The sequence below is a fragment of the Setaria italica genome, chromosome I, assembly GCF_000263155.2.
Source record: "Setaria italica strain Yugu1 chromosome I, Setaria_italica_v2.0, whole genome shotgun sequence".
Classification (NCBI taxonomy): Eukaryota; Viridiplantae; Streptophyta; class Magnoliopsida; order Poales; family Poaceae; genus Setaria; species Setaria italica.
The window spans coordinates 40,299,679-40,321,829 of record NC_028450.1 but is presented as its reverse complement, the minus strand read 5'-3'; the positions used below and the strand labels follow the sequence as shown (position 1 = coordinate 40,321,829).

Here is a 22,151-nt window from a genome sequence, read left to right as displayed (position 1 = left end):
TGGCTGCAAGCCTGCAATGTCGAGGTTAAGAACTCAACACCGGTCCCTTAACAGGATCTTTTTCTCATTAAAACAATGTCATATAAATTAAGATGATACGTCGCTAGAATTATGAAACTAAGTGTGTACAATGTTAATAAAACTTAGAATATGTTCCACATTAGCATCTGGGGGTATTTTTTTTTGTATTTCATTTGACTATACTCTCAACCTGGTGCATCGTGCATTAAGTGCTTGTATATTGTTATGATCAGCCGATGAAATAACAAAATGGCAGTGTTTCGTTCATCTGCCTGCCTTAGCCGGAGAAGATGGATGGAATGGGAAAGTCTAGATAGCATCTTTTCTTCCTTTCACAAATTGCTGCGAGCCAGTTCGTGCGACCATCCTGCTGGGCCTTCCAGCCCAATACTTAAATAGACTCACCACTTAGGAGGCCCGTAGGACGTAAGACAACGGCCCACATCAGGGAGAGACCATCTCCCACATCGCCTCGCCCAAAGCCCCACCAAATCAATCCCCTCCGCTCCACTCGTTTTCCTTCCCTTCTCGCGGCAAAAGCCCTCGAAGCAGATAAGGCCGCCGTGCCCGCGGCCACCCGCCCCCGACCACCGCCGCCGGCCATGGTCGGCGTTGCCGCAGGCTTCGCCTTCGCGCCGGCAGTGTCCCGCGTACTTTACAGGCCCGGCGCCGCCTGCCACGCCTCGGGCCCCTCCTCTTCGGCGCGGTTCCCGGCCAGGCCATGGTCTTGGGAGCGGGCGCGGGCGCCGGCGAGGCTCGTCGTGGTCGCGCGGTACTCGCCCTCGTACGAGAGCGAGGAGGAGGAGGATGAGGAGGAGCTCGGAGGCGGCGGGTGGGGAAGGAGGGACCGCGGGCCCGACCCCGACTACGACCCCGCCCTTGACATTGAACGAGTCGAGTATACATCTCGTCTGCCTTGAATTTTGTGGAGTCGTCACTATAAATTTTCATGCTACCATGTTCATCATCAGTCTATTCACGTTTTGAGATGCTTCTCTTTGTTAGGTCCTCAACTGTGAGGCTCTTGGATGAACAGAAAAGAATGGTAACCAATGCTCATATCCAATTCTGCAGCTTCACTGATTTTTCGATTTAATTATTGCGTGTTGGTCGACTATCTGTTAATTTGGCCATTCCACTTCATTCTTCTCCTACAGGTTGGTGTGGTACCTGTAAACGAGGCAGTTCAGATTGCAGAGGACAATGATCTTATACTCGTACCTCACTTACCTCAGATGTTTCTACTTATTCATTTCCTCCAAAAGCATACATTTCAGCATAAAGCTGTACAAATAGGAATACCAAGCTTGAATAATAGAGTAACTCTTTGGTAATGCAATGATGACTGTTGGTAAAATAGAAAAACTCTTTGGTAATGCAATGATGACTGTTGCAGTTCACAATGTCTAAACCTCTAGCCCTAACACCAGCTACTTGCTACTTGCTACTGGAGTAACAAAGTCTATCAGTCAGTACACTGTACTTTTTCAGACACCACTCTGTGCAACCCCTGCAGGTGCATGCACTAACTTTGCATGCTAGCTTCATTAACAGGATATATGCTTAGCTTAAACAAGATATTCTTAGATGACAGTCGGTATTACTGCAGCGATCTACACCAATTAGGATTGCTGATATTTTCTTATTTCAGGCAATATTATCATTAGATGGAGATCCCCCAGTACTTCGACTCTTTGAGGAGAGAGATTACAAGTATGTTGCAATTAACGTCACACCAACCAATAATTCGAATTGTTTCAGACAATTCTATTTGTACAGTCACATGGATTTTCTGATTCAGACTTCTTCATTTTAGGATCATATGAATGCATTTTTGTTGGTTTTGTACAGAAAACACAGGTATGAACAGCAGAAGAAGAAAAAGATTCAGCAGAAAAGATCTGTTGGTAAACTTCTGCAGCTTAATTTTTTTCTGCAGCCTTTGTTGATAATAAGTCAAATGCATTGAACTTTGATGCTTGCTTTTGTTTATTCCCTGCAGCAAAACGCATGAGCTTGAAGGAGTTGAAAATGGGGTATGAATCATGCCAGCTTTACTTTTGTCTCAAATCCATTAATTATTCAAGCTTATGTTATGCCTAAACTGCTGCTTTTTGTGGAACTTCTTAATTAGCTCAGAAGGATAATTCTTAATTTACTTCCGCTTTGCATAGAAACTCTTAACTATTGGGGGCTGGGGCAGTCTTTGGCTGGAGAGGCCTGGAGCTGGTTTGAGTTATTTGATATATCAGAAATGCATAATTCCATAGATATATTGATTGGAGTTCTCATGGCCTATTTCATGTGATGTATTGATGAATTTTGTAGTAGCAATTTATTGATTTGTTTGTGGCATCAGAAAGCTGCTAAATTACAACAGATGGACGCGCTTAACTGTTTATAACTTAAGGTGATGTTGAATCCTGCATGTATTTCCTTGTCAGATACAACATTGACGTCCATGACTACAGTGTGAGGCTTAAAGCTGCAAGAAAGTTCCTTAAAGCTGGTGACAAGGTGACAATTTTTTTTGTGTGCGCATGATTGTTTTCTAGTGTGACTTATTGTCTGAAATTGCTTTTTCAGGTTAAGATAATAGTGAACTTGAAAGGACGGGAAAACTTGTATAAAAAAGAAGCTATTGAACTCCTTAGAAGATTCCAAACTGATGTTGGTGAGGTAATCTGGTCCTAAAACTGCTTTTCGTTTAGTTTTTTTTTTCAATAAACTCATTCTTCTAGTTGCAAGCATTAAATTTCTTTGTCATGTTTCAGCTAGCGACGGAAGAAAGCAAAAACTTCGCAGAGAGGAATATATATCTGGTTCTTGTCCCCAATAAGATAGCTATACAGAAAGAGCAGGATGGACTGAACAGAAAGGATACTGCAAAAGATGAGAAAGACCTATCAGACAGTGACCTATCAGACAGCGATGAACCTCTGACAGAGCAACTGGAGGAAAGTAAGGAGCCTGAGGCAGAAGTCTCAGCAAATGTTTGATTGAACTGTAAATGCGAAGGGCGCTTGCTCAGATTGAACAAGGTATCATGCACTTCAGATCATACTATCCTTGATTCATATCGTATACTTGTTTTCCTGAGTGCATATACATTCCCGTGCTGGTACAGCTGCCTCTACTGTTGCAGATCTTGTAAATACAAGGCTGGTGCCATTGTACAACAATTATATCTGCTGACATCATCTCCAGAAGCATTCGTTGGGTGCCTAGGCGTTCTGACAGAACAAGGCTCGATGATGTCCGTAAAGAACCTGGAGGAGCCTGCCACCATCTCAGAACTGGAGGATAATACTTTAAGAGCTTGGGATCACTTTGCCTCGCACAATTGAAGGTCAAAAGCGACACCAGTAGTGGTAGGAGAAGCATTTTTACTATTAATCGCCCAGGATGGTGCGCTTGGCACATGATTTTGTTTTCGCCTTGTCATTTCCAATCGTTGTTGTAGAGAAGATCGCGTGTATCTATTTGACAACTGCTTACTATCATGAGTTATAGACCTTTGGGCTGTAAGAGCCTAGGGATGTGATGCGCATGAGTTTTCTGTAAGAGCCTTTTGTTTTCACTTGCGAACATGAACAACCAGCAAATTCTGACTACACTGCATGTATAGCATGACCAAAGTGCTCTCGCCAACGCATTTCTGGGAGGTCAATACATTAAATACATGTCTTCGTTTCCTCAAGGAAGTCACCGGATACCTCCGACGCAAATCATAATCTACCAAAAGTGACAGTGCCACAACACGCAACAAAAGCATCAAAGATATGATCAGTACCATAATAAATGGCAAAGGTCAAAAGATGAAGATGTCCTCGCAACAATAAAAGAAATCGGGAAAATGTGCTGCTTTCATCATGCGCCCCACACCTCTAAAGGGCGTCAGGAAATTAGTCGTAGCAGCTTAGCCATCAGCCTAAGCAATACGCCATGATGCCGTCAGGCCTAGACCAGCCCATTCTCTGGGGACCAAATTATGTTCAGCTATCAGCATCAGGGTGTACATGCAACGCACAATTCACCCATGCACTGAAGGCGACCACAAGTCTCGGACTCTGTATGTCTAGCAGCATAGCACATGCAAATGAAAGCAATGGCAAAGAACAACTTGCTGCAAGATAACAACACTTGCCTTACAGGAAATAAGTTTCATCAGAGTAGGAGAAGAAGTGACTATCAAAATATGGTATTCTCCTGACAGGACATATAGTACTTACAAGCGTTAGCAATGAAGTTGGTTTCGTAAACCTGTCATCTATTCTATAGTGCTAGGTTAGAAGTTTTCTCGTCGCCCCTTGCTTGGATTGGGAACCGGCAGTAAGTATCTGTTTTACAGAAGTCTCTAACTCCTAGGATGATGGCAATCTAAGGAACATCTAAAGGCATTACACTGAAGGACAGATATAATCGCTAAACTTTACAATTACAACAAGCTATCAGTTTTTTGGCACATTGACATGCATAATGACCACATTGGCAGCCTTGTCATGGAGTAAAAATCCATGATTTCGTGTTGCTTCACTTCTCTTCCATGAAAGTTGTTCAAACAGAAAAGAACACGGGGGAGTAGAAATGAAAAAAAAAATGGGGCTAGCTAATAAGTGAAAAAAAAGGAAGGGGAAAAGAAAATGGCAATGACATCAAAGATACACATATGCACCGTACAGTTACTGAAACTAATGAATGGTGTTTACCTCTATCTTCCTAGTTAGACATACAGGACCTTAACCTGTTCACTCTGTTTGTTGTATGAGTTGTGTCCTTAGGCTGGACTCTTGGACCTGTTCAGAGGAAAATGAGTATTAATTCAAACTGAGCATCAAACCACATTATTTCTTTTTGTATATTCATATATTATGATAGCAGCTTGATGCTTGGAACCCAGAAGAATCTGAAACATGATCACTGTCTACGTGAGGACAAAGGAACTTGTTCTATACTTTACATCAGAAAACTGTAGGACTATGGTTTTCAGAATTGTCGTACAGAAAAAACAAACATGTATATACTCACAAAGCTGAACTGCTTCTCATGACACCAATATCATATTCCTGCATTCTAAACATATCCTAAACATGTTTATAGCCAGATGGAAGAAAAATAATCATTTTTGGTAAGTTTTTACATGGCAACGAAATAGTAGACAGATGCAATTATCTGCTCAACAGACATTATGAAAAGATAGAGGATGCCCTGAAATGGGGTAAAATATTATTGCAGTGCACCCAGTGATCAGGTGAAAATATTATAAGGGACTCGGCCACATTATTCTTTTTTAAGAAAAATATTGTTTCAAGATGAAATGAAAAGGCTTCATACCACGGTTATGTTTTATTAACTAGCATAATTGTACTTATGTACACTCGCAAAAAAATACTTCATAATCATTTTTGTTCATATCACATAATATTGCTCAAAGCTCAATAGGCACTTATTACCATTTAATGGCATTGTTTTTTTATTATTTGTACCCCTAAGCTCCCAAAAACAAAAGAACTGAAACTGACATAGCAAATAAAAACCAAGATTGTACCTGTAGTGCTGCTGCTGTTGCCAAGAGTTCTCTGTACTCATTAAGTAAGGTACTTTCTTTAGCAGCAACAGCTGAAAGTTCTGTAACCAGAGAGTGTGTACCCTGTAACTGCAGAGCAAACAAATCAATGGTTAGACCTGAAGGTCATCGTTCCAACTCGTGAATGTCTAATAACCACAATAGGTATTGTCAATTTATAAACCGGTCTATGCTGTGTATCAAAGTATAAACCATAATCAGAGCCACCAGGATGCCGCTAGAGGTGTTATGCACTAATAGCAGCAGAAGTAAAAGGACCACCTTTCAAACTAACCTTTGATAGCAAATGGCAAATAGATGACCCCATTGCTTGCATAATGTCAACTGCTGAACTGACAGCATTCTTAACAGTAAGTACATCAGCCTGCAAGAGAAGTTGAGTACTTAATTAGCATGTAATAACCTGTAATTTTCCCAGGACTCATGATTCTTAAGTATTTACACTATTTTTTTAGAGAACTTCATGGGATCTATTTTGTTTTTTTAAGAGAATTGTTGACACCTTAGCTCCTCCTGAAACTGGAAGACGCAATGTGCTTGCTTTAAGAGCTTCAGTTGCGCTGGATAAAGAAGAAGAATGCTCTGTTTGCAGTGCTGCCCAGTGATCAAGGTAATCCATCTACATCATGATAATAAAAGATGAGACAATCAAGGTCTGATAATAAGATAACACAACCTAGTACATGGATTTTTCTGAAAACAAATGTCTGTACAGAAAATTGGTTCAAGAAGAGTTACTGAACATATTGGCACATAGGGAGTCCAAAAAGTGTTGGTAGCTCACATATAAGGAAGGTATTTCTACAAACAGAAAAAAAACATCTTTGGGAAAAAACATCCTGAACTAAAAAAAACATGGTTAGAATTTTTTACTTTTGTTCTCTTATATTTTTTGAAGAGGTGTGCTTTGTTAGCGACTATAATGAACATGCATCTGTTTGGATGGAGGTACTCTTAATAAGTCATCTTTTAAATACCAAATTGCATCTTGAGTTACTCTATGTATCAGTGGTGTGACCATCAAATCCCAAAGTGCAGACATGATCATGATGACCAAATAGATCCAATTCTGCCCAGATGGCATAAAACCACGCATATATATGTGTGCAAAAAAACTAATATATCTTACTTGCTCCTTCAACACTATCCCCAATTTGACCTCTTGCCGTAGTCTTTGTACGTGGCTTCTTTTCATAACCATAGAGTCACACATCCTTGAGTTAGCATCCCATACACTGTACAGCATAGTCTGCTCCAAATGAATAAATAAAGTAAGAAATAAACTCATGTTATTTACGGCTTGACCACATAATAGAATGAGGGCAATAAAGAATAAAAGTATCTTGGGTTTAGAAAAAAAGGGGCATATTTACAGCTTGACACATAATAGAATGAGGGCATCATCAGAAAATCTTGGGTTTGCACAAAAGTACAAAACACTCATTGCATTTTTTTCCCCCACTCCCTTAATACAAGATAAATGGCTAGTTGGGGGCTGGTACTACACATAAAGGAACAAGGATAAAACAGAACGAAAAATAAAAAGAGCCTGGTTATATACAAACACTATTATTGCATTTTTTCCCTTCCAACTACCTAACAGGATATGGCAAAATTTAAATATAAGATGAATGGAGAGTTAAGCACCAATGCTATCAGAAATCTAATGGGAAGAAGTACTGATATGGAATTTACCTCAGCACTCATTTTCTGAATTGATTGCATTTCATCAACATAAGCATTAGTAAAACGCCATTGTAAGTTCCTATTATGCAGGAGGCGCAACTGATGGGCCTCTTCCATGTGTGCTGGGCTCTTCTTCCCTCTTGTAGCATCACCAATGTAGCTAAGAATAGAAGAGGCCGAATCAGATCTGACAGAACTACATGGTGAGACAGGTGTTGAGGGTCTAGTCTTTGATGGGCTTGGTAATCTCCTAGAGGCAAATGATGATGTTGATGAAGCATTGGATGGTGATGAAGGGCGTATTAGAACACGGCATGGTGAAGACGATGTCCTAGCTAACCGCTTTGGAGGTGTAAATTTTTCTGAATTATTTGGAGCATCTGGACTTGAACTGGCATTCTCCTCTTGACTTTCATTTCCATCAGCAGAAGCAGGGCTCTCAACATCACCTGACAAAACTTCAGGGCCTTTTACTCTGTTATAAGCAAGAGGCGTTTTCCTTGGTGAAGCTCTGGATGATTGCACAGTTGAAGAGATTTGCTGTCTGATTTTATCAGTTAGATCCATGCTTCTTGACATTGCATTAGCACCATCTGGTCCTAGTACTCTTCTTGTAGAAACCACTCGTGAAGGAATCATCGAAGATATTGGTCCATTACATTTGTCAGCAAAATCCATACTTTTTGACATTATATTAGCACTGTCAGATCTTGCTGTTCTTCTTGGTGACACTCCACGTGATGGAACTGACACTGTCATAGGTTTCTTATCTTTCTCAGTAAAATCAATGGTTTTAGATATAGTGTCAATGCAATCGGATGCAAGTCGCCTTCTTGGAGAAGCTCCTCGAGATGGAATCTTCACCGAGATTGCTCTGTTACCCTTTTGAGTTGCATCAACATTCTCTGATGTATTCTTGACATCATCAACAACAGGTCTGCTCGATGATCTCTCCTGAGATGCAATGGATAACAAGACTGCACCTGTACCTATGTCAGTAGAATCCATTCTTCCTGGACCATCGCCATCACCACCATCTTGCATTGCCACGGTGATTTTCTCACTGTTATCTACACCTTTTACTAGAGCACCAGTGTCATCAAGTCTACTGTCTGAAGTGCAGCCAGATACAGTTGATGAGGTTTCTACATCTTTCGATATGGTATTAACGCCATCACATTGAAGCCTACTGTTCTTCGGAGTCTGACACAATGAAATTGATGAGGTGGATGGCCTGCTGTCTTTTTCAGCAAAATCCACTCCTGTTGATATGGCATTAGAGGCAGATCTGCTTCTGGGAGAAACCCCTCGTATAGCAGCTGATGATGAAGATGGCCTACAGTTTTTATCAGCAAATTCTGCGCTCTTCAATATAGCATTGACACCATCAGAGCCCAGCCACTTTCTTGGCGAAACCCCTCGTGATGCCATTGACGAGGTTGAAGGTCTGATACTTTTTTCAGCAAAGTCTGTGCTCTTTGATATAGATTCTATACCGTCAGAGGAAAGACGTCTTCTTGGTGAAAGCCCTCGTGCTGCAGCTGACATGGTGAGGGGTTTATTACTATTTTCAACAAAATCAATGCTCTTTGATATCACATTGACACCATCTGAGGCGAGCCGTCTTCTTGGTGAAACCCCTCGTGCCGCAGCTGACATGGTGACCGGTTTATTACTGTTTTCAAAAAGATCCATGCTCTTTGAGATCACGTTGACACCATCTGAGGCAAGTCGTCTTCTTGGTGAAAGCCCTCGTAGTGCAGCTGAGGAGGTGGTAGGTCTGGTATCTTTCTCAACAACTTCCATACTCTTTGAAATAGTTTCAACACCATCAGAGGAAAGCCGCCTTAATGTCGAGACCCCTCTAGGTGCAACTGAAGAGGACACAGTTCCAGAATCCTTTTCGGTGAAGTTGATTCTTTCTGAAGTGACATTGCTGGCATCAGATGCAAATCTACGTCGTGGTGACATACCTCGTGGTGCTGCATACGAGGTTGATGGTCTGTCATGTCTATCAGCAAGATCTGGGGTTTTTGATACAGTGGCAATTCCATCAGAGGCTAATTGAGGTCTTGGTGAAATGCCTCGTGATGCTGCTGAAGAGGTAGATGGTCTGTTAGCATTATCAGAAAAGTCCATGCCTTTGGTTACAGCACTGATGCCATCAGAAGCAAGCCTTCTTCGTGGAGAAATCCCGCGTGATGCAGAGGATGAGGTGGATGGTCTGATATCCTTTCCAGAAAAGTCAATGCTCCTTGATATAGTATCGACACCATCAGAAGCAAGTCTTCTCCTTGGAGAAACCCCTCGAGATGGAATTGACGAGCTGACTACTCTGTTGTCCTTTTCAGCAAAATCCATATTTCTCGCAATATCATTAACACCATCAGAGGCGAGTCGCCTTCTTGGTGAAACCCCTCTTGATGAAGCTGGTCTCCTATCTTTTTCAGGGAAATCAACACTTTTCGATAAAGTACCAATGCCACCAGAAGTTGTTCTTCTAGGTGAAAGTCCTCTTGATGAAGACAGGTTGGAAACGGGTCCATTTAGTCTCTCAGATGATTTTGTGGTAGCCTGCGATGCAGCATTAGACACACTTGACACCGATGCACTTGGTGAAATGCTGGGTGATGAAACTGATGAGGAGAGTGTACTGTTATCATTTTCAGTAAGATCCATGCTCTCTGATAGGTTCCTAGTGCCATCTGATGCAGCTTTTCTTATTGGTGATGCCCTTCTTAATGAAATTCCCAAGGATGCAGGTTTGAGATCTTTACCAACACCGATGCTTTTAGGCACATCATTTGCACCACTAGAAGCAGGTGATCTTCTTGGTGAACCCCCTCGTGATGACACTGACGAAGAGACCAAGCGGTCAATTTTATCAGCAAGATCAATACTTCTTGACAATGCATTTGCAGCGGAGGACATTGTTGTTCTCTTCGGTGAAACCCCACGAGATGGAACTGATGGAAGAGCAGACCTACTAATCTTATCAGTGAGATCCATGCTCTTAGACATTGCGCTTGCAGACACCCTGCCCCCCATCATAGCAGGCCAGCGATGGTGATCAATCACCTTGGCATGTGGATTCTCCGATTGCTCAGGGGTAGTTCTCCCTCTCAAGGGGCTCCTCTTCCTATCAGCTGGAGCTGCATCCCTCATCTTGACCTGATCTGCAGAAGAGCTGCTAGTAATCCTTTTCCCCTTTGATTCGAGCTGGAAAGTAGAAGACAGACTCCGCATTGAAGGCCACAACCCATCAGGAGCCCGGCCACCGGACAACCTCCTCGGAGCACTCTGCGTTTCTGAAACAGCATCACGCACCGGCGTCGATGAGCTGGAGGATGAGGAGGACGGGCTGGAAGGCGCAGACGATGGCGACGTCGGGGCGGAGATCCTGGACGGGGTAGTCGGCCGCGAGCTGCCGGAAGACAGCCTCGACGGAGTCGCCGGCCGCCGTTCGGTGGACGGGGACCTCTTCGCCTGTGACCCAGCCGGCGTCGGGGACGACGCCCGACCGGCATTCGGCGACGGGTGCCTCCTCGGAGTAGTAGGTGCCGCCGCTGGCATCGCGGCTACCCTGCGCTTCACCGCGGCATCAGTGTGGCCATTAGCATAATTCTTCTCCGCCGGCAGCTCAGATTTCCGCAGCAGCACTGCCCCTGGCGCCCGGATTTCGCAGGCGTCCATCCGCGCACCCACCGGCAGGGCTCAAATCCACCCGCATTGATAGCGCCACGGAGCCACCACCAATCCACCACCCGTTCCAACCTGCCAACACAGCAACAACACGAGCAGCAATCCAATGTCAGCACAGATACACAATCCACCTCGCACGCAACAAGACAATTCAGGGGCTCGGAATCACGCAGCGAACGAACCAGATCGAGGACCCCCCGGCAACGGGATTCGGTAGGTGGAAAAGAGAAAAGAAAGGGCTGGACGAAGAAGAAAGGGAGAGAGAGGGGTGGTGATTTTCTCGAATTCCTCTTTTGTTTTTCTCTATTTATGCCCAGGAATTGAAGCGTCTCTTTCGGGTGCGGGTAGGGGCGAGCGAGCCAGTCATGGCTTGCTCTCCACCTCACGGGAACTCCACGGCCAGCTCCTGCAAGCCAAGTAATGGCGAAGCCAAGCTGCCAGAGATGGTGGGGGAGAAAGAGAAACGGGAAGCAGATTAAATGTGGCGTGGGGGTGCCCGGTCGCCCAGGCCACCGCGGTTAGGGACGAGGACGACTAACCAGTGGCTTAATTATGATGATTAGTACATGCAAGTCCCCCATTAAAAGTACCGTCGCGCTTTGTGGTTGCCTGCTCTTGTAGCGAGCATAAACTAATGCAACTTGCAGAGAGAAAGAGCTTTTTTTGGTGGTAAAAAAACAAGGTGGGCAAGTAAAAAAAGGCGTCATTTTTTTTTCACGTTTACCTCCGTTGAAACGGCCGCGCTCCCCTGGGCCAGGACCCAGGAGGGAATGTGCCCGTTGGTGCGACTCCAACGGCTAGCCAGGGAGCGGCAGGTGGCGGGGCCTCATCTCGCCGTCGCCGCCGCTGAGCGAGATGGAAAAAAGAACAAAACGACGCAAATTCTCTATCTGAGAGCTCGCCGAATTTTTCAACGCAGGCAGCCAGTCGCATTTGAGCATTTTGCTCACAGGTACTTCTAAGGCCAAAGTCGGAATTCGGCGGTTGGAAGATTCCAAAGGCAAGCAACAACAATCGGTGCGCCCCAGGTGGCTGGAATTGGAAACCGATGCGGGAAGAGGGGAGAAATTTTTTCGACGGGCTTTCTTCTCGAGCTCTGGTACTGGACACGACAAGCGTCCAGGGAAACGGCACAGCATCCCCGCGAGCTTTCGCCGATTCCAACCGTCCTGACAAGCGATCGAAACAAAAGCAGCTTCGATTCCTGGAAACGATTCCGCGCGGCAGCGACAAAATGCCGCCGCCCAGAAACAAAAAATTAAAGAGAGAGAGGTGACCCGATCCTGACCTCTGACCTCCTCGGCGCCGGAGAACAGCGGCACGCCGCCGCCGCCTGCGCACCCCACGCCCGAACACCCTCCGCAATCCGATTTGGGGGCAGGGATCCGGTCGGGAAGGCTGGAGGATAAGGAAGCGATCGAGCAGGTGCTGGGGAGGGAGCGCGAGGACGTGGGGGGGAAGACGGGGGGGAGAATTGCCACGAGCCCACGACCCTGAGAAAGCAACGGGGAGGAGCGTTTGTTTCCGCGTAGGAGAGGAGTGGGGTAATAAATGAAGAATTCTTTTCTCATAAACAAAACGGTATAAATGCAAAAGTTAGCTAATCGGAGGTTAAAAACACAAAAGCCGGAAATTAACCAATCAAGGTACATTTTTCACTTTCCACCTCCCCTTCACTTTTTCTTGATTGCCCCTTGTCCAACGGTGTGCTAATGAAATCATTCGTGATTTCCCTTTTTTTTTCCTCTTTCAAGAAGCATGGATAGATTGCTGCTCGCTGCGATGGGTTACCATGGAGATTGATTAAGCGAGTGTGATGAGTGATTAGAGGAACGCCGTCGAAGCAACGGCACGGCACGGCGCCCCAGCAGAAGCTGCGACCACCCCACCTACTGCCATTGTACCGCTGTGTTGCTGTTGGGGAGAAAGGAGAGCCTAATGTCAATGACAAGCACTCCATTGCCAACCGATTTTCCCTTTGCCCCAGTGAGTTCTTCACTCCATTTACAGCCTCTTCACTTTTAAAGATGAACCTCTTTTCTGTTTCTACATTTTAGAATTTAGATTACTTCCCATGCCGCTAAAAATTAGCAATGTGACCTCAACCCTTGGCTGCACTGTCTGTGATGCTGATGCTTACCACCTTGTATTCATCAGATTTGGGTTTGGATATGGAAAATTCAGTTTCTATAACTGGATCTGTCGCAGTGATAAAGAACACATTGGATTGAACACAAATCTCAATCAAGTAGTACAATTTTCTGACGAATTGTCAAAAGAGTGCTCGACTTTTTCTAGCACACTAAACGACCTTACCCAATTCTCAATGATAGCCAGATAATATCACCACACCCAACCTAGTGACCTTACACGATTAAGTCTCCAGAGTAGCCTTTCCCTTATGCTCTAGCACCAAATCTGCACTAGCGTCCACAAGCACACGACTTGCGTGCAAACCTAGCAAGTGAATATCTTCGCAAGCCGTTGCCGCGTCACCACCACCAGGCCACACTACAACATACCGGGAAGGGGAATGCTTGCCGCGATTGGGCTCGAAAGCAGCCGTCACCACTCGAAACCCCCCCCTGCAGCCTGCACCGGCGCAAACGGCGCTTGCTTTGCTTGCTCTTCTGACGATCTGATCCAGGTGCATAAAGTGAAAGGGAAAAACAGAAAGCAGCAGAGGATTGTACGCACCTCGTCAGCGGGCGAGAGTGCGAAGCAGTTGTGATTGGAGGGGACTGGGACGATGGACAGTTCAGACCAGCTAGAAAGAGCAGCAGCTGCAAGATGTCAATGGAAAGTTACATGAACCCCACGAGAGCCGGTGGTGGCCAGGAGTGGACGGAGAGGCAGCAGGGGCAAAGAGATTGGGTAACTGGTTAGGTGCAGAGTCATCATCTAGAGATTCACTCCTGTTGCCAACAACGATGTTTAGATTAGCAGAATCATCAGTGGATTCATTGGCTTATAGAGGTAACAAGGTATATGCATGGTCTTGCTTTGCTTAGACAGATTTCATAGCTTGAAGGCTGTATTGTAATGACTTCATCCAACAAGATGTGCATGACCTTGCTTGCTGATCCCATCGCTTGTGGGTTTAGTGCCTTCACTGATTGGATGAGGGCTCCAGCAGGCAGGATGCAACGCGCATTGCCTGCAGGATAACAGTTTCAGGAGTGGAAGAAGCAGACTGCAGCCAAAGTGGAGCTCCTGGCTGTACACGAAAAAAAGAGCAGGGTATCTCAGGTATAAAGGCAACGCGTCAGATAGAAATGATTCATACATCACCTTTCTGGCTGCTGTATAATGATGACGTCTAACACACATCAGCATGAACGCTAGTATCATGTATTCAAGAGCGCCCGACACCTTGGCTCATTATCATCAATGTTACTGACTGAGAGGCATCTACATAAGGAGGTCAATAAATCAGGAAAGAATAGTGAAACTAGTTATGGCATGTTGATATAACTACTTGAATGCAGAAGCTATACCTATTTTTCCTTCAAAAAACATCATGTTGCTCTGAAAATCACTACCATTGAGTTCATAACAGCAGTATCAGAGAGGATAAACTTCACCTTTGGAGAACCACCTTACAGAAATCTCTCAAATGCGAGCAGTCTGTAACGGGATCCTTTGATAGTTTATGCTCTGTGTATCTGAAGATTAAACAGGCATGGTACAATTTAAAGCCATAACTAGGAGGATTTGATAGCATATCTGGATGGCTTCATTGTGTCCAACGGAACCATGTAACTGGGACCATCTCCTGCAAAAAATGGAAATGTAACTGGGACCATTACATTAGCAAATGGCAAGTAAAGGTGGCGAGGTTTCAGGAGAGAATCTGAAGAACTCTTATCACAATCTGCAAGAAGAGATGGCCATTGTCCAGGATATTTAAAAACTAACTGATTATAAGAATTTTCTAGCTTCCAATCAATAAATCAAACAATAAACTGAAGCATGATTGCAGCAACTGGGATGGAGTTATCTGACATTAGTTTAGTTACCACTTTTACCCACACTTTCTTCCCATCGCAAAGGGGGGAATAAACTAATAGCTTCTTGACTGTCAGGGGTAACTGGACCCCCCCCCCCCCTCCCCACCACCACCACCACCAAAAGAAGAGGATGATGTTATATAAATGGAATGAAGTGAGACTAGGTTTATTCAACGCAAGAAGGTTGTTCAAAATGTAAACATTATCTACTTAAACATGTCTTTCTTTAATACATCTTACCATAGATTTCTAGGACGTCTTCCCTCTTTTCAAAAAATAAAGATTGCAGGAGTTATGACTATGGTTACTGGGTACCCACGCAATCATTAGCATAGCATCTAAAACGTTGTTATGTGATATCATGAACAACCTAGATAGGCAATAATGGAGACCCGAAGCCTTTTGCTATTCCAACAAACTAGTGCATGTGGGTATGTGTACTTAGTTTCTTTTCAAGAACAGTGACGCGTGAGGACCTTACCAGTTAATCAGTATAGTCTTGTATGTTGACACTTGAAGAAACCTCTTACCCAACCTTTACCGAACACTGACAGGGCAAATCGTTAGTTATTAGTAAAATGCAACAGGTCGCCATCGCTTGGAAATAGCTACATTGAAAGCAAAATCTTTGCAAAGACCACCATCCTACATGCCTGTCATAGTCCATAATCTTTGATTACCTGCCCTATCATAAAGCAAACTTTTGTATACCACTTATACTCTTGAATCCCATGACAGCCTGAAAGACATCAAAGTTACTAGCGTTAGGAATAAGTTATAAACAGCAAAAAGGGGCAGCTGTGGGACACTTCAACTTGATGAGTAGTAAGCTCGATAGTTTGTACACTCGAGACATGATAATGGTCACTGACATGCCTAAGTGATACGGGCCTCATGCCATGATTCAACAGAGAGAAAGGCACCCAAGCACTTAATATTCAACTGCTATTATGCTACTACTGGATTTGATAAGGAGATCGGCCCACTCTCCAATCAGTCCCCTCGTAGGAAATGGAATTTCACACCTCCCTGCAAATTGCCGCTCCCCCGTGCTCACTCTTCGCTAGTCTGAACAAACTGCTGCAATTGACATCAGCATTCAGCAGCGGAACATAACGGAGCGAATCCGAAAGCAATGGCGCCAAATCAGCCTACATGGTGGAACCCAAAATCACCTACACTGCACGGTGGAATGGAACCCCAGATCAACCGCCATGGCGCCATCAAGCGAGCGAATTCAATTCAACATCACCCCTAACCCTGAATCCAGCGTGACCAACTACACGACCCCCCAAGCCGAATCAACTAACGCACCGGCGTCTCACGGGCTCACCTGAACCCTCCCCGCGGCCGCAGAGTCCTCGTCGGACTAGCTAGTACCCCGCGCCGAGGAGGGCGAACCGGCGAAGTCGCCGATGCGGTGGCGCATCCTCCTCCTGGCCACCCAGAACGCCGCCTTTGCGCGAGTTTGGCGCTTTAGCGGCCTGTGCGGCCCATTTACGGCGGTAGCTGCGACGACATGGGTTGATGGGCTTGGTTGAGGATGAGTGGTGGGCTTGCATCTCGGCCTGCTATCCTGGACAGGCAGCCGGACCGCGGACCGGAAAACCTATCCGGAACTTCCGGAAGGTAGGAAGGCATTGATTCCACTATTTGAGATTCGTGCGAGTAACGAGCTCTATTAGATCTACATCAAACCTAAATCCTAGCTCCCTTCATTCCCTCCCCTACCTGCACCACCACCCCACGTGGGCCCCCCGCCCCCCACACGGGCTCCACCCCCGCCGCCCCCGCGCGGGCCCCGCCGCGGTCGGCTGCCGGAATTGGAGAAGAAGGTTGGATTCAACTTTTTTTGAAAAAATGTTGGTGCAACTTTTTTTAAAAAAATATTGGATTCAACTTTTTCTAAAGAAATGTTGACTCAACTTTTTTTAAAGAAATGTTGGCTCAACTTTTTTTGAGTAAATGTTGGTTCAACTTTTTCAAAGAAATGTTGGTCCAACTTTTTTGAAAAAGTGTTGGAAAATATTTTTTATCCAACATTTTTTCAGTGGAACATCATCAAATGGGAGGGTTGGGAAACAAGGTGAGGAAGAAGAAGATAAGGTTGAGATAGGTCTTGATGGGCTGGAAGTTTCAACTCCTGCCCATCTTCCACAAGATAGATAGGAGCCCCCGGACACACCCTCCAACGCGGCCTGTGTTGCCCATTTACGGTGGTGGCTGCTACATGGGTGGGCATGGGTGGGTTGGCTTGTTGAGGATGAATGATGGGCTTGCATCTCGGTCTGCTGTGAACAAGTCCTGGACAAGCGGCCCGCAATGGACGATACACACTCCAACCAACCCTACCTATTACCCGTCTAAGATATCCAGGGCAACGCCGCTGCTCTGCACGTGGAGACGGCTTCCCATCGCCACGGCGGTGCTCGGCTGCTTGATGCGTCGGCAAGGGGCTAGCCCACCGCACATGGCGATACCAGCCACCAAATCGGTGGGTAAGGAAGGGCCCAAATGGAGAAAGCGGAGATCTAGGTTTCTCCTAGGGTTTGACGACTTCGCTGCGGCAACTTCGGCGATGATCATCGTCGACGAAACTACACCGCATCTCCTGCTTGTCTTCCTGCTCTGGCTGAACAAGGGGCTAACTGGCTCAGCTACCCAGCCTAGGCAGGACAGCTGTTCTCGAAGTTCATGGGTGTGTGCAGATTGATTTTCTTTCCCAGGCTCAAGTTGTTTGTGATGGTGGCAGCAGTAAAGGCCAAGCAAGGTACTTTTGTTCTGAATGAACTCCTCCAGTGAGGAGCGCTACCAGTCCCAATGAGTTGCCTTAGTTGGAACTGCCGCAGAATTGGCAACGCCACGAAAATTAAGGAACTTCTGATGTTGCCCCATCGATGGTCTGTATTCTTGAGACTCAGGTGCACAAGACATGGGTGGAAGGACTGAAGCATACTCTTGATTTTGATAATTCCTTTGCTGTTAGTAGTTCGGTCGCAGTGGCGGATTAGGTATTTTTGGAATAATAATATAAGTGTGACTTTGCTACGTTACTCTCAGTACCACATTGATGCATTAATCCAGGAAGGGGATGGTGAGCTGTGGCGCTTGACTTGTGTTTACGGGGAGGCACAAACATACGAGAGGCACAAGACGTGGGATATGTTGAAACATATCAAGTCATCATCGCACCTCCCATGGTTGTATATTGGTGATTTCAATGAAGTATTACATCAAACGGAACACGTGGGCTTACGGGAGAGAAGCCATGCTCAAATTGCCGGATTCTGTGAGATGGTGGATGTATTGGGCCTAGATGACTTAGGTTATGAAGGTCATAGTTGGACATATAAAAAAAAGGTAGCTGGGGGCTCCTGTTGCCGGGTGCGCCTGGATCACGCTCTGGCAACCCCGGACTGGAGCGTGAATTTCCTTTTGGTGAAGTGCAAGCATTTGTCAGTAGCCACCTCGGATCATGTGCCGATCTTGCTAAGCTGGAGTCGGAGGAACCACGGCCTTGAGGAAAGAAATGATTCAAATATGAAGTTATGTGGGAATCCCATGCTGAGTTCTCTAACTCTCTGCTTGAATCATGGCAGAAGGAGAATGAGGCAACGACCCTGTGGGAATTACAGAGCAAACTGAAGAAAGTTTCTAGCCACCTTGTGAGGTGTGACAGGAACACATTTGGGCATGTACGCGGGGAGTTGCGCAGGCTGAAACAAGAGCTAGAGCAGCTACAGTCTGACCCACAAAGGACAGGTCCAACTCATGTGGAGTTTAAGATCAAGGAGAAAATTTTGGAACTAAACTATAGAGAAGAAATAATGTGGAGGCAATGTTCCAAAATTATGTGGCTTTCTGCGGGTGATAGAAATTCTAGGTTTTTTCATATTTGAGCTAGCATAAGGAGGAGGAGAAATAGGATCGAAGGTTGAAAAAATCGGATGGACAGGTGACAGAAAATGTCTAAGAGATAAGCGATCTAGCAACTAGCTTCCACAAGGAGTTGTATACTTCTGAGGAGACCAGTAATATGGAGGCAGTGTTGAGTATAGTCCCAACGAAGGTTACTACAACAATGAACAACAGCTTACTTGTAGCCTTTTCAGAGAAGGAAGTCAGAGTAGTTTTATTTCAGATGTTTCCCACAAAGTCCCCGGGGCCTAACAGTTTTTCGGCACACTTCTTCCAGAGGTATTGGGACTTATGTGGAAATGAAGTTACCTCAATAGTGTTGAGGATTTTGAGAGGGGAGGAGGACGCTACATCAATAAATGATACTTTTATTGTTCTAATCCCCAAGGTGGCAGATCCAGACGAGTTGGGTCAGTTTAGGCCTATAAGCCTTTGTAACGTTCTCTATAAGATCGCCTTGAAAGTTGTTGCAAACAGGCTGAAGCAAATTTTACCTGAGGCTATATCAGAAGAGCAGCCTGCATTTGTACCTGGGTGTCTTATTACAAGCAACATAATTTCAGCATATGAATGTCTGCATTTTATGAAGCGGAAAAGGCCTCGTGAATCGAGATATTGTGCTCTGAAGTTGGACATGAGGAAAACTTATGACCGAGTTGAGTGGGACTATCTGCGAGCCATCATGTTTTGATTAGGCTTCCACCAATATTGGGTTGAGACAATGATGCGCCTGGTAACTACTGTTTCTTTTTCAGTTCTTTTTAACGGTGATAGACTTGACAATTTTAAACCGTCGAGGGGTATCCAACAAGCAGATCCTATCTCTACCTATCTATTTATGTTGGCAGCAGAGGGTCTTTCGTGCCTACTAAAAGCTAGGAATCAGTCATCCGTACTCAATGGGATTAAAGTGGCACTGTCGGCTCCGATGGTGTCTCACTTACTCTTCGCAGATGACAGCCAGCTATTTTTCAGAGCTAAAAGGGAAAATACAAAGGAGATCAAAGAGGTTCTCAACGTTTACTGTCAAGCTTCTGGACAGAGGATTAATATGGACAAGTCTTCAATTCATTTTGTGAAGGGCTGCAGACAGTCTCTTTGGGAGGTGATCAAGTGAGTACTTGATGTCCATAATGAATCTCTGAGTGAAAAATACCTGGGCATACCGATAGATGTTGGTGTTTCCACTAACGAGGCATTAAAGATCGTGTGTGGAAAAAGATCCAGGGCTGGCTGGAGTAGTGCTTGTCATCGGGTGGCATGAAAGTATTTATTAAATCAGTTGCGCGGGCTATACCTACTTATTCAATGTGCTGCTTTAAGCTTCCTAGATGTTTATGCCATCACATCAATGATTTATTGAGGAACTTCTGGTGGGGTAGCAAGGATGCAAAAAGGAGAACGTGTTGGGTCACTTGGGATGAGATGATCAAACCAAAGTGCATGGGCAGCCTGGGCTTCAGGGATATTAAGCTGTTTAATCTTGCGTTACTGGCGAAACAGGCATGGCATATCCTCATGGATGAGAGCTTGTTAAGTGCACAAATTTTTAAAAGAACTTTACTTCCCAAATGTGGATTTCTTATATGCTAATCTGGGGTCTTCTCACTCTCGAATATGGCGATTCATACTTGATGGCAGGAAAGTTCTGGAGCGGGGATTAATTAGGAGGATCGTAACTGGAGAATCAACACATATATGGAATATGAATTGGATTCTGGGAGCAAATTATCTTCGTCCCATTAGGATGGACTTGACAGATCCTCCGCAGATGGTTAGCAAGGTGATAGATCACACGACGACCTCATGGGACGTACAAAAGTTTCATGTTGTTTTCTGTCCGTCTGATGTTAACACGATTCTGAATATACCTCTTTGTACTCGGAAACAAGGGGATTTTTGGGCAAGGCATCATGAAAAGAGGGGTTTTTTCTCAGTTCGTTCAGCTTACACGATGTTAGTTGTAAACAAAGAACGAGCTACAGCGTATCTAGAGAATATTGTTGGGAGATCAGATTTAAGGTCTGAGAAAAATAAATGGAAGTCGCTATGGCAGGTTAAGGTACCATCGAAGATACATGTGTTCTTGTGAAGGCTTGCTCATCACTCCTTGTCGTCTCGTGATGTACTGCACCATAGGAATATGGCTACTCGAAGCACCTATTTGATCTGTGGTATGCCTGATTCTTGGTCCACTTTTGTTGGTGCTTTGATGACTTGTCTTGACGAAAAAGATGAAGAAATGGTATTATTGTTTGCTTCTATTTTCAACTTGTGAATTTACACTACGTTCAACATTTTAGTAATGAGCTATTATCTCTATTTTTATTTCACAGTATGAAGATGATTCCACAATAATTGATGAATGATGAACTCATCAAGCGAAGATGAATTCCCCAAGTTGCCTACCTATTTGATCCAAAAAAAAACTCTTATTCGTAGTAATGTTCATGTTCTATTATTTATTCATAGTTTGGACTGTAATATGTGAATTGTACTAAACATAGTTTGTTTCTACCTTTGTACTGAACTTGTGAACTGTTCTGTTATTCTCCAGTTCTACCTTTGTGGCGTTGCTTTTTTTTTAATAATCTCTAAACTTGTGAACTGTTCTGTTATACTCCAGTTATGTTATTTACTTGTTATTCTCCAGTCCTTGTTAATTTATTGCAATATTCTCGGGTTTTGGTTAATCCATCAGGTTTCGGGTGTCCGCGGGTTTCAATTTCGGGGATGGATTTTCACCTGAATCGGTGTTCGGGGCGGATTCGGGTTTTAGGTTTGGGTTTCAGTTTTGGGTGCCCAGACACTCCACCCGATCTGGACCCGCCCTGTTGCCATCCCTAGGAAGCACTCATTGATAGAGTGCAATATGGAGAAATGCGTGTGGGCTCTGGAACATGAGGAAATTACACAACTGATAAGTGAAACTCAGGAGACTGAGCCTAGGGGATTGTTAGCGGCTATTATCAGCTTGCTAAAATATGAGGAGCTGACGAGGATGGTGGTCACTCTTTGCGTCATCTGGTATGCTCGCAGGAAGGCGATCCATGAGATCTCTTTTCAGAGTCCTTTATCTACTCACTGTTTTGTGAATAATTTTATAGCTGACCTGGAGATGATCAAGATGGTGCAGGCAGCGTCGGTGAGACGTACCCAAGGTGTCCCACCTCGGTGGATCCCTCCACCACCGGGCCTTGTTAAACTCAATAATTATGTAGCCACTT

The 22,151-nt window shown here is 44.7% G+C and overlaps 2 protein-coding genes and 1 long non-coding RNA gene across 5 annotated transcripts; 1 reads left to right on the top strand and 2 right to left on the bottom strand.

The window, feature by feature from the left end:
• Positions 1–518: 518 nt before the first annotated feature.
• Positions 519–3,601, top strand: LOC101777345 (translation initiation factor IF3-4, chloroplastic). The gene is made up of 10 exons (XM_004954148.4): positions 519–919; positions 1,027–1,066; positions 1,179–1,238; positions 1,673–1,734; positions 1,873–1,928; positions 2,024–2,057; positions 2,466–2,538; positions 2,608–2,700; positions 2,796–3,062; positions 3,149–3,601. The coding sequence occupies exons 1-9, from the start codon at positions 624–626 to the stop codon at positions 3,018–3,020; spliced, it is 939 nt and encodes a 312-aa protein (XP_004954205.1). The 5' UTR covers positions 519–623; the 3' UTR covers positions 3,021–3,062; positions 3,149–3,601.
• Positions 3,602–4,194: 593 nt separating this feature from the next.
• LOC101776262 (flocculation protein FLO11) lies at positions 4,195–12,506 on the bottom strand. Of its 2 annotated transcripts, none has more exons than XM_004954145.3 (7): positions 12,285–12,506; positions 7,304–11,068; positions 6,738–6,857; positions 6,111–6,227; positions 5,883–5,972; positions 5,570–5,677; positions 4,195–4,817 (listed from the first exon to the last, which is right to left on the bottom strand). In XM_004954145.3, the coding sequence occupies exons 2-7, from the start codon at positions 10,985–10,987 to the stop codon at positions 4,770–4,772; spliced, it is 4,167 nt and encodes a 1,388-aa protein (XP_004954202.1). In that variant the 5' UTR covers positions 10,988–11,068; positions 12,285–12,506; the 3' UTR covers positions 4,195–4,769. The 2 variants fall into 2 exon arrangements, with proteins under 2 accessions (XP_004954202.1, XP_004954201.1); XM_004954144.3 differs by lacking the exon at positions 12,285–12,506 and adding an exon at positions 11,179–11,521.
• A 696-nt stretch (positions 12,507–13,202) lies between these two features.
• Positions 13,203–16,461, bottom strand: LOC105914623. Of its 2 annotated transcripts, none has more exons than XR_001164299.2 (6): positions 16,340–16,461; positions 15,687–15,745; positions 15,488–15,553; positions 14,494–14,771; positions 14,288–14,407; positions 13,203–14,213 (listed from the first exon to the last, which is right to left on the bottom strand). It is a non-coding gene; the product is annotated as an uncharacterized LOC105914623 (long non-coding RNA). The 2 variants fall into 2 exon arrangements; XR_002677021.1 differs by having other exon boundaries at positions 14,581–14,771.
• Between the last annotated feature and the right edge of the window lie 5,690 nt (positions 16,462–22,151).